Source organism: Peromyscus leucopus, chromosome 20 (assembly GCF_004664715.2).
Source record: "Peromyscus leucopus breed LL Stock chromosome 20, UCI_PerLeu_2.1, whole genome shotgun sequence".
In the NCBI taxonomy this organism is placed as follows: domain Eukaryota; kingdom Metazoa; phylum Chordata; class Mammalia; order Rodentia; family Cricetidae; genus Peromyscus; species Peromyscus leucopus.
This window is the reverse complement of record NC_051080.1, coordinates 23,339,435-23,356,642: the sequence shown is the minus strand read 5'-3', so window position 1 is coordinate 23,356,642 and position 17,208 is coordinate 23,339,435. Positions and strand designations below refer to the sequence as shown.

Here is a 17,208-nt window from a genome sequence, read left to right as displayed (position 1 = left end):
CATGAAAACTACATAAAATTGTAAAATATTCCAGTATAACATGAGAATAGATGATTGTCAGGGGCAAAATAAGTCATGAAACACCTAACCATAGTCCTTAAAGGAAAAGACCAACTGATAGAAGAAAAAAACACAGACCTTTAGTGAGAGTAAGGACATTCAGATCCATGAAGGGACAACTGATGTTCTAGATGAGATGTTTGGATACTTTAAAGGAGGCAATTGTGCCCCCACTTAACTCCCAACTGTAAAATCATCCACCAGGATTAGTTTAATAAACTGAGAGAAAAGATTTTTAACTTTCTCCCATGGGAACAAACATGTGAAACTACCTAACATTTTTAAAGGATGATTAGGGAAGATTTAGCTTGACTAAGGAAAGTTCTGTGAGTTATTATTACTATTATTATCATCATCATCATCATCATCATCATCATCATCATCATCCTCAGTTTAACATCAAGGCTAAAAAGAAGGGATGTGGGTGGATCTCAATAGCAAGCACTTGATTGGTGTATTAGTTACTTTCTTTGTTGCTATGACCAAATACAAGAAGCAATGAAAGAGAGGAAGTTCATTGTTTTGGCTTACGGTCCAAAGAGATATAATCCACCATAGAGAGCAAGACATGTTGGCAGAAGCAGGAGGCATTTGTGTAAGATCTACAGTCAGGAAGCAGCTAAGGTTCCATAACTTTCTAAAATAGTACCATCTGCTGGGGAGCAACTGTTCAAGGACATTCACATTCAAAAACAATACACAGCATGGGCAAGGCCCTGAATTCCATCTCCAACACTGAAAACAAGAACAAACAAACAGCAGATGTAAAATGTGTTAAGTAATGTGCTTCACAGTGTGAAAAAAAAAAAAAAAAAAAAAAAACAGGCCACATCAATGCCTCCAGATCTCGGAGCCTCGAACAACCCTCCCAGCCTTACCAGTCACATAATTATAAATAGATCTCTTACATTTGAGATGGGTCCCCCTCATCCTCAAGCATATATTCTAGCTTTCTGTGAGTCCAAGGGGTTTAGAGAGGATGTTTGGGTTTTTCTTTTTTTCAAAGATTGATTTGCTTTATATATATATATAATATATATATATATATATATATATATATATATATATATATATATATATATATACCTGTGTCCTGCATGTATGTATGTGCATCACATGCATGCAGTGCCTGTGGAGGCCAGAAGAGGGCATCTGATTTCCTGGAGCTGGAGATATAGATGATTATGAGCCACAGTATGGGTTCTGGGAACAACAGATCCTGGGTCTTCTGCAAAACCAGCTAGTGCTCTTAACCACCAGCCCATCTCTCCAGCCCAGATGTTTCTTTTGATTTGTTGCCAAAGAAAATAAAATTCACTTTAATCTACTTATTCTAGTCCACAGTAAAATATAAACATCTGGATTTTCTGTGTTATGTATACACATTGCAATTGCCCTTTGAGAGCATTTTATATGTCTGCAGTTTTATACATGATCAAAGAGATCAAGAATAGCAATTCCAATGACTGTCTCTTTTAACACGCAGCTACAGGGAATATAACCAGAACACCATGGGTGGCAAACAGACAGACATGGGATCCTATAGTATCTGTGTCTATGTCCCAGACCATGGATGATAGCACATCTAAAGGGCCACCATGGGCAAGCCTTCCCTCCACATCAGCCTCCCCTGAAGATGCCCAGCAGCCCAGGAGCACAGGGAGCCTGTTACATCCTGCTGGGCTACTGACCACACCCAGCAGACTAGCACAGTCCAGCATAGCCTCAGGTGAGAGACACCATTCACCTCCTTTGCAATTACACTTAAAAATGTTTTGAATATCTTTCTAAAGGTTTGAAATCTAACACATATGCTGACAGTAGGAAAAATAAATAAGTGATTTGATAAATGATAATTAAACAAATTCTTCTTCCTTTCTTTATTCCAATCCTTTATTCTCTTTTATGAAAAAAAAAATAAATGAATGCCCCTTCTTCACAGGACTCTCTAGCCTGCCCCTTTTCCTATTCCATGTTAATTTTACAGAGTGAGGGATTTCAGCATGACATTGCTGTATGTGCATATAACATGTTTTGACCATATTTACTCTTCTACCACTTTTTGTTACTCCCTTTCCTGGGCTCTTTCTACATCCCTAGCCTTTCCTTCTAGTTTCCTGTAAACTCAGTTCCTGGTTTTTCTTTGCGTCTTAAGCAAGTGACCAGTGGCCATGGGAAGTCAAGCTTCCAGAAAAACTAACTGCCTTTGTTTCATAGTATTAATGGCACTATGTTGATTACATACACAGCATGTACATTTGATGCAACATAAGATAAATGTTAATTACACATGCATATACATTTATGCCATCAGGTCATGAGGAGAGCTTGAGCTATAAAAGAAAATTGATCAAATTTGATAAGTTGCTATGTTGCATATGTATCCATGTGATTTCATGCCTGTGTGTATATAATAAAATCTCAGAAAATATAAAACAAAGCAAAATACATTTATATCCTAACCTTATATTTCCCAGATCATATTTGGGAAATACAGTCACCCTGATTTTCATTTTCTTTGTCCCATGTTCATGAATTGTGCATAATTTCTCCTCTCACAGATAAAATTTATGTCTTTATTTACTTTAACAATCCTTTCCTCTGACATTTACAGGTGGACAGAATCTTCTTCCCATGCCCATCATGGTTAATAGGCTATAACATGCATCACAGCTGTAGTTTTAATAACTGTGAAGCTGACATTTCTCCCCTCTAAGATGTGTTCTCCCTAACGTCTTACGTTGTCAGGTTCAGGCTTCTCTGAAAGAGGCATTCAATATAAGTTTGTCAGATGACTAAATTTCTTACGAAATACAGAGAGAGAATGGAGCACATGAAATCTCAGCTATATAGTGAGATCTGGGGAATGTTACTTGTAAACCTTTAATCATATAAACACCTGATGTGATGATTTGAACTCTGTCAGCCATTTGCACTAGTGTAGAGGAAAATTAAGGGAAATTCACTTTGCTTTGGTCAGTGGGACAATAGTCACCTTGGAACTCAGTTCTTTCTCAGTTTCAGACACAACTGGACTGAAGTCTTGCCTTTACCACATACACTGTTTACAGAAATTTTCCTTCTCCCTCTGAGTTCCCACTTTCTTGTCTGTTAGGTGAGAGCTGAGCTCTGACATCTGCAAGGAGTTTGACTCACTGTATAACATGTGGACACCAATTACTTCCTACAACTCCTCTAAGCTGACCCAGCTATCCACAGTAGGCACGGTGGCCATCTATAGGAGTCACATGGCCCCAGTCCCTTACACTTCAGTATTCTGTGAACCCAAAGCCATTTAACCAAACTAGATGACAGTCATAAACAAGTTGGATGTGGCTCAGGTGCTCAAGACTTACATAGAAATACATCAAGGGAGCAAACATTACTAGTGCCTTCTTTACTGGAGGCTACAGTCTTATCAACACCTGAATAAAAATCAAAAGATGATGTTGACCCCCTCCCTCCTGAGAAAATGACCAGATTTCCTTTGAAGTTGGGGATCCTGGCAATTATGGGCTGTATGTGAATGACTGTAGCAGTCATCTTTGCACTCACATGGAAGTCCATGGGGTGACAGCTGTGTTGAATTGGATACCACAAAACTCACAGTCCCAGCAGAAGAGTGGTCACAAGTAGTGAACTGCATTACAGAAATGTAGGCTGGACCATGGGCTCCCCAGGATCTCCCTCACTTTCCAGTTCATTCTCTGGGTTGCAACCACAGAACAGTCCCCGTTGCTCACTCCTCCAGGTCTTTGCATGGTCTTTTTGCTTGGCCTGGGAGGCCTATTCTCACTACCTCTATGTTTCTCGTTACAGTCAACAATGCCACCTGCTGAATGAGGTGCCTATCTATTAGGCCAGATTGCAGCCCAACCTTAGTCTTTTCATTCATCCACAGAATGGATCTGCCAGTTTAATGTTTTCTCTCTCCCTCATCTTCTAGAAAAGAGGGCTGCTTTGTTAGCTTGCCAGAGGTCAGATTCATGTCAACACAGGTCAGGTCCTGAAGTAGTCCTAAAACCAAGACTTTATGAACATGAAAGACAGATGTTGAACTGAGAGCCTAGGCTATTATTAAAATTATTGACAAGTGATTTATCAGGATGTGGATGGAGTCCATGTGTACACCATGACTCAAATCAATGACAAGCAAGCCATGTTCTCTCTGTCTCAGAGGGCTCCACACTACCCTGGTCAGTGCCATCACTGTCTTGTGCAGTGTCACCAAATCTTACTGATATTGGCAAGTTCCCAATGGCCCCATCACCCTTTTTCAGTTCCTGATAAGATTCATTCATTCCCATACATACTCCAGGACGAACTTGATTGTGGCTACATTTCTTACTCATTCATGCACCTTAAACATCCTGATTGGCATCTGACCTAGTCAGCAGCACCGATGAGACATGGAGTATCTTCTTCTTCAGATTGGGCTTCCCTTGAAAAGATGCATGCTCACATCTCTCCTTTCCTCTCAGCAACACTCACCGCTGGAACACAGACTCCGAGTCCAACCAAAGCACCAGCTCCTAGGGACCCACAGACAGGTGAGACTGTGTGGCCAAACCGAGAAACTCCACACCTCAACTGAAAGTATGGCCTGGGAGCTGGGGACACAATGGGACAAGAGCACCTGCAAGTATACTGTCACTGTACTTTATTACAGGAAACGAGCCAGGAGATGTGACTTCATTGTGTTGGTGCACTGTCCATTTGTGTGATCATGGCTAAGCCATTTCTTTCCCTTTGGCTATGATTTCCTTATGAATTTTCAGAACTCTTATCTTTGGGGTGTCAGGATTCCCCAGTTATGTATTTAATAGTCCAAGGTCATCTCACTTTAGTTTTGAAGAATGTTTCTCTTGCTACTTGCAGATGCTGTTCCTGCAGAGGGGCCATTCACCCCTGAGTCAGAGCCAGCCCTGGTCCCAGCATCCCACCAAGTTTCAAGTGAGTAGGAACATGCAGTCATTGCTTAAGCTTGTGTTTTATTGCACGGGGTTGTACAGTCTAATAAAGAGGTTTGCTTGATAAATGTAGGTTCTGGCTGGTAGGGTGCAAATCTCAGTTCATCTACTTTTGGGAGGTGTGGCATTCAGGATTAATTTTCTCAATTTAAAGCAAGAACAACTGCAATTGCTGTGAGCACTAAATACATCTGTTCTCTTCATTCCTTTCTACGTGGTCTTGTATTAAGATAATGTGTAGTGAATTGATTTGGGATTTTAAAGCTCTATGTTATTTAATTTGATCAGCATTCAACTGTGTGAACGTCTAGGAAAGTGTGCTGATCACTTTGCAAATAGAAGCTGCTCTTGTGATGAGCAGGTTGTCTGGTTGTTGGCTGAGCAGAGAGGGAAGAAGGCATAAATGATGACTCCAAAATCCAAGCCACATTTGCTGGATGTGACTCACTGTGGCTGTATTTTAAAGGATGCCCTGCTGGTCACATCCCTGAACACTCCATTCCCATGGGCTTGGGCAGCAGCAGTTTCCTAGGCTGGGGTTTCCAGAACTCCCAAGACCTGAATTTTTTTTCTCAGATTTTGGCTGTGCTGTTAGCTCCCTATGAATGAAATGGAAACAAAGTTAGTCCTTCAAAGTTGGTCGGGTTTTCAGGCCCTGCCTCCTCCTGAGTATCTTTCTATACAAGTTTCCTGAATGTTACAGAGCTGGTTGGTCATATGTCAACAGGGCATTATTAAATTGCTGGAACCTGCACAGTCTCTTGTTTCATAGATCTCAGACTGACTTCAGCTCTCACAGCATCCAGTGAATGGCGAATGGGTCTTTCAAACACAAAGACCCCATTATGTTACCAAGAAATTGTGTCCATCTCCTAGGAGATCCAAAGAGAAATGCTGGTGGTGCCAGCAATAGTCAGGTTGTGTTCTAGAACACAAGTTAACTATATCTACTTCCATATTTATATTTATATCTACATCTATATTGATGTCGCTGTCCAATCATCCTTCCACCTATCCACTTGTCTGTCTTGTATCATCTGTCTATATATCCCTAGTAATTTCTGCTGATATTTCTTCAATCTGCCTGGTAGATTGCTCTCTGCCTACCTATCTGTTGTGTACCATCTCCATCCTTCTGTGTACCATCTACCTCATGAAGCATTCACTGCATAAAATACAGAGGCTCTGACATCTTTGAGTAAATTATTTTGCTCATCAAAAAAATTGTTTTAAAAAGGATTCCACAAAGGTTCTACGAATCACTCATCCATCCCTTCAGTGAATGTATATTGAGCTCCTACTGTGTGCAAGGTTAAGGTTAGGACCATTTCAATTTCTCTGTCCAATAATTCTGGAAGATTGATAATGCTATCTTCATTAAAGGATTCTGGTGGGTCCTATAGACAAGGATGTTTGCAGCTGGAAAACATGCAGAGGCCCAAATGAGCAGCTACCTTCTGACAACATGCTGTGATGCCTGGACTCCTGCAGAGCTTTGGCATAAGCAAAACCACAGGATCCAGAAAGATTGGTTTTCCTGGGGACTGAACAGGAAGGGCCTCTGTGGCTAGAATTCTTGTGCTGAAGGTGAGAGTCACAGGGACTGAGGATAGAGAGAGTGAAATCATCAGCAACTTGCTGCAATGCCAAGAAGTCTGGCCCATGTTCTGAGGTATGGGAAAGCTATATGGCCAGATGTGCACTCTGCAACAACATCCCTGACCTCAGAGTGGAGAATACAGAGAGACCAGAACAGAGGATGCAGTGAGGAAACTCATGCATGATAGGGGCTAAAAGTAAAAGGTAATTACACAGGCAGAGAGATTTGGGTCATGTTTAAGAAACAAAATCAAAAGGATATGATGATAATAGAGTGAGCTTTCAGGAGTGAACTGAATTAGATCATGTGGATCTCCTGAGGTCACTGAAGCAGAGAAGTATAGACAAGGTGTTGTATGGAAGTGGTATATGTGAATCTATTCTTAAGGATGTTGGTTATATAGTAGAGATGTGGTTCTTATAATTATGGGCCTGGAGTCAGATCTGTGCAGAATCACTCACTCCCCATTGTGTAATGTAGGAAAGTACCTGGTTCAGTAGATGCTAAATGACACATTGATAGAAGTCTGGCAACGAGGCAGTGATAGGTGTGGGGACAGTTAGTGCTCCAGTAGATCTGTGGAAAAAATATTTTGTTTCTATAAATTTTAAAAGTCCTTAGCTTTATGAACCCTCTCTCTACTTGCTAAATATTGCTGACTAATTATAATTTAAAAATTCTCAGACTGGGAATAGGCTCAGTTGTAGGTCACTTGCCTGGCATGCATGGAGCCCTGGATTCTATCCTTAGTACCACAATAAGTCTTTAAAGGTCTCATAAAATTTATAATGTAACTATGTCAGTATATTAAAGGTGTTATTCAATTCAGTAATTGATGAGGAAACCAAAAAGGTCTTAAAGCTCTACCAATGGGGAAACTCAGTAGAGATTTACAAGTCAGTATAGCGAAGTAATTTCACATGAGCTTGCCAATTGATAATCTATAGTAATAATTCTTTTTTAAATGGGGCAAAAATCAACAGTGCACTTGCCAGACAACAGTCACTTACATAGTTGAGAACAGGAGTTATCTTCAGTGTTCTCAGACAGCAGCCATATATTAGTATCAATTAGCTTGTACCGCTTTAGAGCTGTAAAAATATTGCTCAATAGGATGTCCGTTAAAGAGCTCCCTTCCTGGGCTGTGGATGTGGCTCAGTTAGCAGAGGGCTTGCCTACCAGGCATGAAGCTCTGGGTTCAATATCCAGTACCACATAAACTGGACATGGTGGTGTAGGTACGCTTATAATCCCACAAGTCAGAGGGTTGAGGCAGAAGGATCAGGAGTTCTAAATCATCTCAGCTATATAGCAAATTTTAGGCTAGCCTGAACTCCATAAGACTCTGTCTCAAAAAAAAATCAAATCAAAAGCTTCATCCTCCTATAGAACCAGATAGTCCTCAGGGTATCTGCTAGGCAACCATCACAACTACACTAAAGGGAAGCCACTATTTCCGTCTGCTCGTTCCTGGATGCTGGGCCATTTTGCTTGATGGTGATGGGTGGCCTCTCTTGTGTAAGTGTTACATCCTAATGTAACTCAGGACTAGATGACAAGCCCTGTGTGAGGAGGACCCTGCTCCTTTTTTTTTTTTTTTGTTGCTGCACTACTAGTCTGTTAGTGCCTGGCCCATAGTAGACTCTTCAAAACTTCAATAACTAAACTGACATCAATAGCTATTATGTATGCCTGTTTCATGGCAGGAACATGACTGTGTGCTCAGCATCGAAGGACTTAGAGAGTTCTCCCAGTTGCTCTGCATGTTGGGTCTGAGTCTTCTCATTCCTCTTGTAAGGGGGCATGGGTGCAGGCTTGAGAAATTGACTCAGTTTCAGGAGACCAATAAGATGAGATCTTTAACAACTCTGTTTTCTTCTTTGCTTGATGTTTGTATTCTTTTCCTAAAGGATACATACTAAACAGTAATGAGAAGCTGGTTATGTAATACATAATCAAGCTAGCCCTCAAGGAGGAGGACTCAGCATTGGTTGTTCAGTGAGCTGGCTTGCTAGAGTCATGTTTGAACCTACTGTTCCCTTCTGTATTAGTGTCTTGTTATGGTGACAGACAGCTGACAAAAGTAACAAGGAAAGAGATTTATGTGTGCCCATAGTTCAAGAGCACAGTCTGTCATGGCGGGGAAGCCAGGGCAGTGGGAGCTTGGAGCAGGTGGTCAGATTGCCTCTATAGTTGGGAAACAGAGTGAGATGACTCCTGGTGCTCAGCTTACTGTCTGCTTTTTATTCAGTCCAGGACTTCACCCCATGGAATGGTGCCACCCACACTTACAATGAGTTGTCCCACCTCAATTAATCCAGTTTAGGTGACTTTACATCCTTTCAAGATGACAATCAATACTAACCATCACACCATCTCTCTTCCTTACACATGGCATGCACATGTGCCCACATACATACACACACACACACACACACACACACACACACACACACACACAACACCCTCTGCATTTAAAGCATTCTCCATCCCCCCAAGCCTGCTATCCCTTACATGATAGTAAGCTATCCTCTCCTCCCAGCACGTCTCTATCCCACACTTTAGATGCCTCTCTAAAATATGCTCCCTAGAGAAATCATGTCTGTTCTCCTTTAGAAACCCAATTCTCATCCTTCTCTATCTCTCTTGAAGTTCCCACAGTAGCTTCACTAAGCAATAATAAAACCATGCTCTCCAAAGTCTGTTTCCAAGCTAGCTGAAATAAGGAACAGACTACACTCACCTGTCACTGGCCTTCCCCCAGGGAAGATGTTTGCTGAGCTCTTATTGACTTCACATATCTAAGATTGCATGTTCCAGGGTGTCCTCAGCCACTCCTCAAAGAGGGGGCCATTACAGATGCTCCTCTGCCCCTGGCCATGAAGAAGCTCAACCCATGCCTGATGGAACTCTGTCGCTTCTTCCAGCAATGCCTCTGTGCAAGCCGAAAGCGAGATCTCAGTTCAGAAGCCATGAGGTAACCTGAGACAGTGGCTCCTTTGCACACTCTATAATTAGAGTTTTCTTATTGTGTGTGGTGTCTCTGAAAATTTTCAGATGGCCAGGCCTTAAATAATTCCCAGGCAAGTGATAGGTGAAGTGTACTCTACAGTGTGCCCTCTACTAGACTGTTACATCCTTGAGATCTATGACTGGGCTTTATTCATCTCTACATTCTCAAAACCAAGTGCAAGATCTGGTAAAAATGGTTGAACTGAGCTACCCTGAGCTGCTTTTATCTGAGATGAATTGAGAGGAGTTGGGTGGAGTTGAGATTAACTGATTGGGTTGAATTGGATGGCATGAATTGAGCTTATGTTGAGGTGGAGTGATTTTGGATAAAGTGAGTTGGGCTTAGATGGGCTAGGATGGATAAGATTAAATGAGATGAAGAGATGAGTTTAGGTGAGGTGAGCGGAGTTGATTTTAGGTTAAACAGAGACGAGTCACACTGTATCTGGTAGAATTTCTACTGAGGACTTTGGATAACAGTATCCTCCACTTGATGAAATTTTCTGGGAAAATGTAACCAAAACATTTGCCTATCTAAATTAGAGTCCTTCTTTAATTCACACCAGTTGTTGCCTGCCAGATGAAATTGTTGTAAAAAAAAAAAATCAGAAGTCCCACCACACTTGATTAAGATGATATGGACAACTGCCGAGCGGTAGTGGCTCACGCCTTTCATCCCAGTGCTCAGGAGGCAGAGCCAAGCAGATCTTTGTGAGTTCGAGGCCAGATTGGTCTACTGAGCAAGATCAAGGACAGGCACCAAAACTACACAGAGAAACCCTGTCCTAAAATTTTTTTTAAAAATAAAAGGTGATATAGACATTGATATGCTTCTGCCCTCAATACTAATAGAAGATGTTCTGGGATTTATTACTGATTGTTAAACCCAGAGCCAAACACTAGAAATGTATACTGTTCCCCAGTAAGCTAAGGACCAATTTTAAGTCTTTAATGTTATCTTAAAAGCTTACTCACATGTCCTTCATTCTTTAAAATCTCCATTATCCACTGCATCTGAGCATCAAGCCCAGGTTTGCACCCTTTTCCCCAGCTATTTTTAGATTTCATTGAGAATGCCTCAACAGGCTTGGATGTCTTATTTATTTAGAGAGGGTGATACACAAGTTCACAGTTCCAATGATGTGAACAAGCAATAAAAGAGCATTTCTTCACAGTGAGAAAAAGGAAAATATTCAAAACTATACTTCTGGTGTTATCTAGAGTCAGCCCACTTCACTCGATTCTTCTCCCACTAACTGAACGTGTTGAGTCTCCGCTATTTGTCAGCCATGCATTATATTGAGTCAAGTGTTGTGAAGATGGATCACAAAGACATCCAGAAACTGGGTCATAGTTGGGAGGTACAGTAGTTGTAAAGCACAAGTTAAAATAAAATTGAAGTGATAGGACTTAGTCATCTATCAAAGTAGAAATGTATTAGTTGCACTCCCTTGACAAATATCAGAACTGAAAACATCCGTAAGGAACTAGAGAGATGGTTCAGCAGGTAAGTGCCCTGATGTTCTTCTAGAGGACCTGAGTTCAGATCTCATCGCCCATGTCAGGTGGCTTAGAAATGTCTGTTACTCCAGTTCCAAAACTCTCTTTTGGCCTCTGCATAGACAACACATACTCCCACACACATACTCACTCACACATACATGCACATGCACATATATACAAAAAAACTGATATTTGTGGGGAAAAAAGAAAAAGAAATTATATCTGAGGGAAAGGATATGTTCCCATGGAGAATTCTGGGTTAACTTATAGAAATAAAGTAGCTGCTCACCTAGCCATTCACTCTGTCCCAATATTCCATAGACTCCTATAAAACATTAAATATGGTATAAGAATACCAACGTGAGAGGATTGTGTAATTTGGTATGCTTTTTGAATAATAGTGCTGAGATTTGAAATCTGTTCTGTGGAGAAGTGGGTAGTGTGATGAGAGAGATTTCAAATCCCTATGACAAGTTCTATAGGAGATCCAGAATCAAATGCTATGGGATCCCAGCAGAAGGCAGCCATCCAGGGTTTGATGGAGGAGCAGAAGTTATGAATGTAGAAAACTGGAGCAGTCACCCCAACAAACAGTGACATAGCATGCGCAAATATGGAGTGGACGGCAGCCTAAGCATTTTAGGAGTTCTGGCATGGTAGATATTTCTGCAGCAACAATGACAGGCCCCTGATGCTGGCCTTTATCCCTATTCAAAATGACCCACAGTATTGCGGATAAATCAGTTCTCCCCAAGTCTTGCCATAGAGTTTCAGATGTTTTTCCTAAACTGTTCCCTCATTTAGAAGAAACAGAACATAGAGAACCTTTGACACTCAATCATTCATTCTGTTAGCTCTAAAACTCTAATTCTCTAATCTCCTTTTCTTCTTCCCTAAACTCTCTCCCCCAGTGTAGTCCTCTGTTAAGGAGTCCCTAGCACAATCCTGGGAACATACCTTAGCATCTTATAAGATGACAGAAACCTGGTCCCTTTCACTTCTAATGGATGACAAATACTGACATCTCCAGGATTGGCCAGGGATCTATGGCTTCTGATGGGAGGAAGTAGTACATTGATGACTGCTTTCCGGAGTCCAGCTCATTCTTACTGGCACTGAAGAAGGCCCTGATACCGAAACCCAAAGACAAGCACAGCAGGCCACTTTCACTATGACTTTTCCCCCATCATCCTTTAGTATAAAAGCCATATCATTCAGTATAAAGCTGACCAAAGACAGAGCTCAACCTGTGGGTCACAACCTTTTGGGCAAGCCTCTATCTCAAAAAACTTTGTTATAGTTCATATCAATAGTAAAATTACAGTTGTGAAATATCAACAAAATACTTTTATGGTTGATGGTCACCACAACATGAGGAACTGTATTAAAGGGTCTCAGCATTAAGAAGGTTGAAAACCGCTGGTTTAGCCTTTCCTGTATGAGAGATGTGTCCTCTAAGTTATCAACAAACCAAGTTGTTATGGTATGTATGGCTGTTTATCTACTAGTGATTTGCCTTGAATTATTAACTTGGGGGAGGGACTCAGATATTCTGCCCTGGGTTTGGGAATGGCCATGTTGTCATGAAGTACTATCTTTCATGATCATAGTGTCCATTCAACCAACAAGATATGTGAATTAAGGCCCCAAATGGCAACTTTGGCCTTTTGAGACTAGGCCACATGACAATGAATGTTCTGACCCTACTGAAGATTCATAGAGTACCTCAGGTGGCCCAGTATCTCAGTTTACCAAATTTTTATCACATTCTTAAGCAGACCATTCTCTGAGGGAGTAGTTTGACATCCTTTCTGTGTTGGAAACAGTATGAAACGTGAAAAAATGTTAGGGAATCTGCCATGTGCACTATCACACTAGCTGAGCAAATTTGAGACTAGGGCATGAGGCAAGGGCATTTAGCTGGCCAACTCTCCAAAGAGAGAGTTTAGGGAAAAAGAAAAGGAGATTAGAGAACTAGAGCTTTAGAGCTGACAAAATGAATGATTGAGTACCAAAGGTTCTCTATGTTCTTTTTCTTCTAAATGAGGGAACAGTTTAGGAAAAACATCTGAAACTCTATGGCAAGATTGGGCTATAAGTCAGGCAAGCTTCAGTTTAAAATTAGGTTCTACAATTTACAAGCAATGTGGTGTTGGGGGACCACTCACATATCTGAACCATACTTGATTTATCCCATAATGAGCTTAGTTCTGCCCACATGCCAGGCCACATGTCACATAATTCCAAGAGCTTGGTTCATGCAGAAAGACCGCAACATTCTTACTACAATGACAGTGTTGTGAAAATGAAATGAGATAATGTATCTGATACTCTCATCAGCACCAGGAACACTGTATTGTTGGGCTAATGGTTGCGGTGTGAAAGGTGAATTGCTCTCTTGCACTTGCTGCATGGTCTCCTCCTCTGTTACATTTGACATGTTGTGGCTGTGGCAACCAAATGTATAGGTACTGTGCTGAACTGTACTGAGTTGGTCATCTTTGGCATATTATCTCGTCTTGAAGTGTCGCCTTGAACAGATCCAGGTTTATAAGAAGAGTGATCCTGTTATGTTCATCATTGAGATGCACCCCAAGCTCTGTCTTTGGTCAGCTTTATACTGAATGATATGGCCTGCACAAACTACATTTCCCAGAATGCCTAGTCATCCAGTTTCCTGGTTGTTCATTCAATGGAAAACACTGCAGAATGGAGAAGCCAAGATGTTTCTCTACATTTCTGCATTTCCAGATATAGGTGTCTCTTCTGAGGTTTCAGTCTCTATAAGAACTCCACATTACAACTTAGTATGTCTCTTCCCTTCTTTGCTCATCATATACTTGCCCCTGGCTCTCCAGGTTGGTAAATTCACTGTCTAGCAAACATAGGAATGCCTCTTCTTGCCTTTGTTACTTTCTTCTCTTCTAACCTGTTTCTTCAAGTGTGAATTTACTTTATTAAAGCACCTAGTTATTTCTACTTTCCTGGTAGGGTCCTGACTCAAATTGATCTTTTTAACTATTGGAATGATAGTGTTTCCTAGCATAGGCTGAACTACCTAGGCTAAAATCCACACCACTGGGACTGAAGAGATTCATTGGGTAAGAGCGCTTATTCTTTCAGAAGTCTGGGGTTCAATTCCAACATGCCTGGCTCAACCACCTCAGACACCAGTTATGTCACAATAAGCCAGAGAAAGCCTGGGCTGAAACCTTCCCTAATAATATGTTCATGGCCTCTCCACTGCAAAATTCTGAAGCAACACTTAGTGCCTCAGATAAGGAGCTGAGTATCACTTTGCAATGCATTTGCTGCAGGCCTAACAGGAGAGTTCTTCCACTCTTTCATTCACAAGTACAAAGAACATCCTCATTTATTGAACATTTACACATTGGTATAGTTCAGGAACTTCACACCTATTATTTCATTTAATCTTATATTATTACCTTTTACTTACATATTAAGAAACTAAGGCTTAGAGGATTAAGAATTCAACCTAACTTCACACATCCTAATGAACTGTAGAAATCTAAGATTAAAAAATGTCATTGGCTCCAAAGTCTGAGCTCTTTCCTAACAAGCATTCTTCTCTACTCTTTCTTCTATACTCTATAAAGATAGAGGGTTCTTTGATGTCGATAATGGGCCCTGTATTTGTGTAATTACTCTTTTTGATCATGGCTGTCTTCTCGTGGATATCACAGAAGAGTGACTACACAACTCTGCTTGAACCTCTAGGTATTGTCTGGAATACTATTCTTGGTTTCTGAAAAATGCGACACTGATCTGTCAGAGGGTGAAGAAGGTGTCCCACTCTCACAGTAAGTACCCAGCTTGCTGATGTGAAAGCTCAGCAGTGAGTGCATTTGATGGGAGGTTCTGTGATTCTGATAGGTTGTATCACTTTAGCCAGGTACAGAAGAAGACTGCTATAGCTCATGGAGTCATCATTGAGAGAAGACAGCCTAGTCTTAGTCACCCCCTTAGTGTTTACAAGAAGTATAGAAAGCTGTGGAGTCACCTGAAACACTACTGTCTCTGTGTGAGCCCAAGCAAGTCCCTTAGTCTCTGATTTCTCATGCAAGCTAAAAAGACAAGCAAAAATAAAACAGAAGACAAACCCCACACAAACACTGAAATTCTCAACCAAAGCATATGCAAATAATTTAACTCAGAGAGGACATGAAGTCCTAGAGGTGGACCCATGTCCCTCCATCCTTATCCTGATGCCTTCAAATTCTAATTACGCATAGAAATGCTCAACATCACCTTTAGCTTCTCTCCGAATCTTACAAAAAAAGGAGGTGGGGGCTAGATTGGTCTGTCCACTCTCAACACCAACACTGAGCCATTTCATCATTTCATTGGCCTGGACTCTGGTCAAGCAGCTCTGGCCTTTGGAAAACCATGGCATTATATTACCTCTTTGGAAAAAATTCTTTGATACGACCCAGGTGTTCATATGGCTCAATCTTGTTATGCGTTACCTTTAACAAACTAAGTTTAATTACCAAATCTTTCTTTATGGACCAATAAGCTCCACAGGATCAGTGCCAACACTTCTTAGAAACTTCTCTTGTTCCTTTAACCCTCCACTGTCTCTCACTTCTCAGATGTCCATCTCTCAGTCTTTCCCTGTGCTTTGTTTACTCAGTCCCCTGATTCAATGTGTGCCCTCCACTGATTTCTCTTCTTTTTCCTTCAATTCTTCTACCTCAATCATGAGTTCCCTTGTTTCCTAGGTGCAATCATCATCTCATTATCTTGTTTCATATTTCTGCCACCACCTTCATTCTATACTTTAAAAGTCAGACATTGGGGTGAGGGTGCCAGAGTCAAAGACAGAAATCCCTTGTCTTGGTGTGTGGGCATAGAATAGGACAGCTTATCAGCACATCATCCAATATCTCATTTCTCTTCCATACCCTGCTGCAACTTCTAAACACACAGCATGCTATGTTTACTGATAAACATGTTAATGAGTTTAAGTGACTGTAATGCAACCTGGAGAGATGAGCTGGGGACAGTTGGGTACTGGGAAAGCAGCATCTGGGCAAAAAGTGGAAAAAATAAACAAATAAACATGGCTGTTCCTTCCACTCTGCTGCTGACTGGCAAGGGGCTCTCACAGGAGTCCTTTAGAATGGACCTGCCCTGCACTTGCCCTCCAGAAGAACCTGAACTGTGGCTGGTGCTATTCAATTTTATGTCTCTGTTCTGTTCCAATCTCAGTGCTCTGATTCCCTTCTTGCTCTTTCAGCCTTGAAGCAAAAATGCCTTGAGAGTGTCTGCAAGTCTGTGTGAGCATCTGACAGTGACTGCTGGCACCAAACTTTCACCCTGGCTTTGTTCCAGCATGGCTGTATTTTCAGAATCCAGGCATGCCCCGCCGCCGCTGCCACCATCATCTGTAGAGGGAAGGGGGTCTCTTTGGAAGCACTGAGTTTTTTCTTTCCTGTCGATCTGTGTCACATATTGAAGGCAGAGGTTTCACAATCTGTGGAGTAGCACCAGGCTTCTCTGCCTGCTTCAGAGCAATGGAAACCTATGATTTAGGTTCAAGAACCTACCATTATGCCTGCAGCAATTCTAATACCGGGAAGACTGGGGGAGAGGATTCATGTTAGTGTGCACACAGCAGTCTAGCATAGAGACCTGAACAAAATACTGGAGGTGACTCAAACTTGGGACTTTTGGATGACAACCTCAGGATAGATTGAAAAGGCCTGACTCTGTACTGCAGAGAGCTTTTGCTATGGTGCTGTGCAGTCGGTGAATACTTGGCTCTATACAACTAATCAGACGTGTCACGCTACAGCGTCAACATTCTCTCCCAAGTCTCTAAGTAGGAGGTGATGGAAACCTTTCCTGGGAACATGGAGGTGTGGAGATCTTGACTTCCCTTCTTCATGCCCCACTGTCTTCAGGCGCTCTCTGGAAAACCCTCGGGTTCCGCCATTCAGTAGTGAGACTGCAGAGTTCAGAAAAACTGCTATATTCACATTGTATACCATAGCAAAAATACAAGCAATGGAGCTTTCAGGAGAGCTCAGGCTTGAGCTT

General features: G+C 41.5%; 1 protein-coding gene across 1 annotated transcript in view; it reads left to right on the top strand.

Annotated features, from left to right (window-relative positions):
• The window catches only part of Hhla1 (HERV-H LTR-associating 1), a 36,391-nt gene extending 19,942 nt beyond the window's left edge, over positions 1 to 16,449 (top strand). Inside the window, exons 12-17 of the mRNA XM_028875987.1 lie at positions 1,553 to 1,789; positions 4,542 to 4,610; positions 4,939 to 5,013; positions 9,451 to 9,607; positions 14,884 to 14,966; positions 16,406 to 16,449. Coding sequence (XP_028731820.1) covers positions 1,553 to 1,789; positions 4,542 to 4,610; positions 4,939 to 5,013; positions 9,451 to 9,607; positions 14,884 to 14,966; positions 16,406 to 16,449 — 665 coding nt within the window. The remainder of the gene's footprint in view (positions 1 to 1,552; positions 1,790 to 4,541; positions 4,611 to 4,938; positions 5,014 to 9,450; positions 9,608 to 14,883; positions 14,967 to 16,405) is intronic.
• The last annotated feature ends 759 nt before the right edge of the window (positions 16,450 to 17,208 follow it).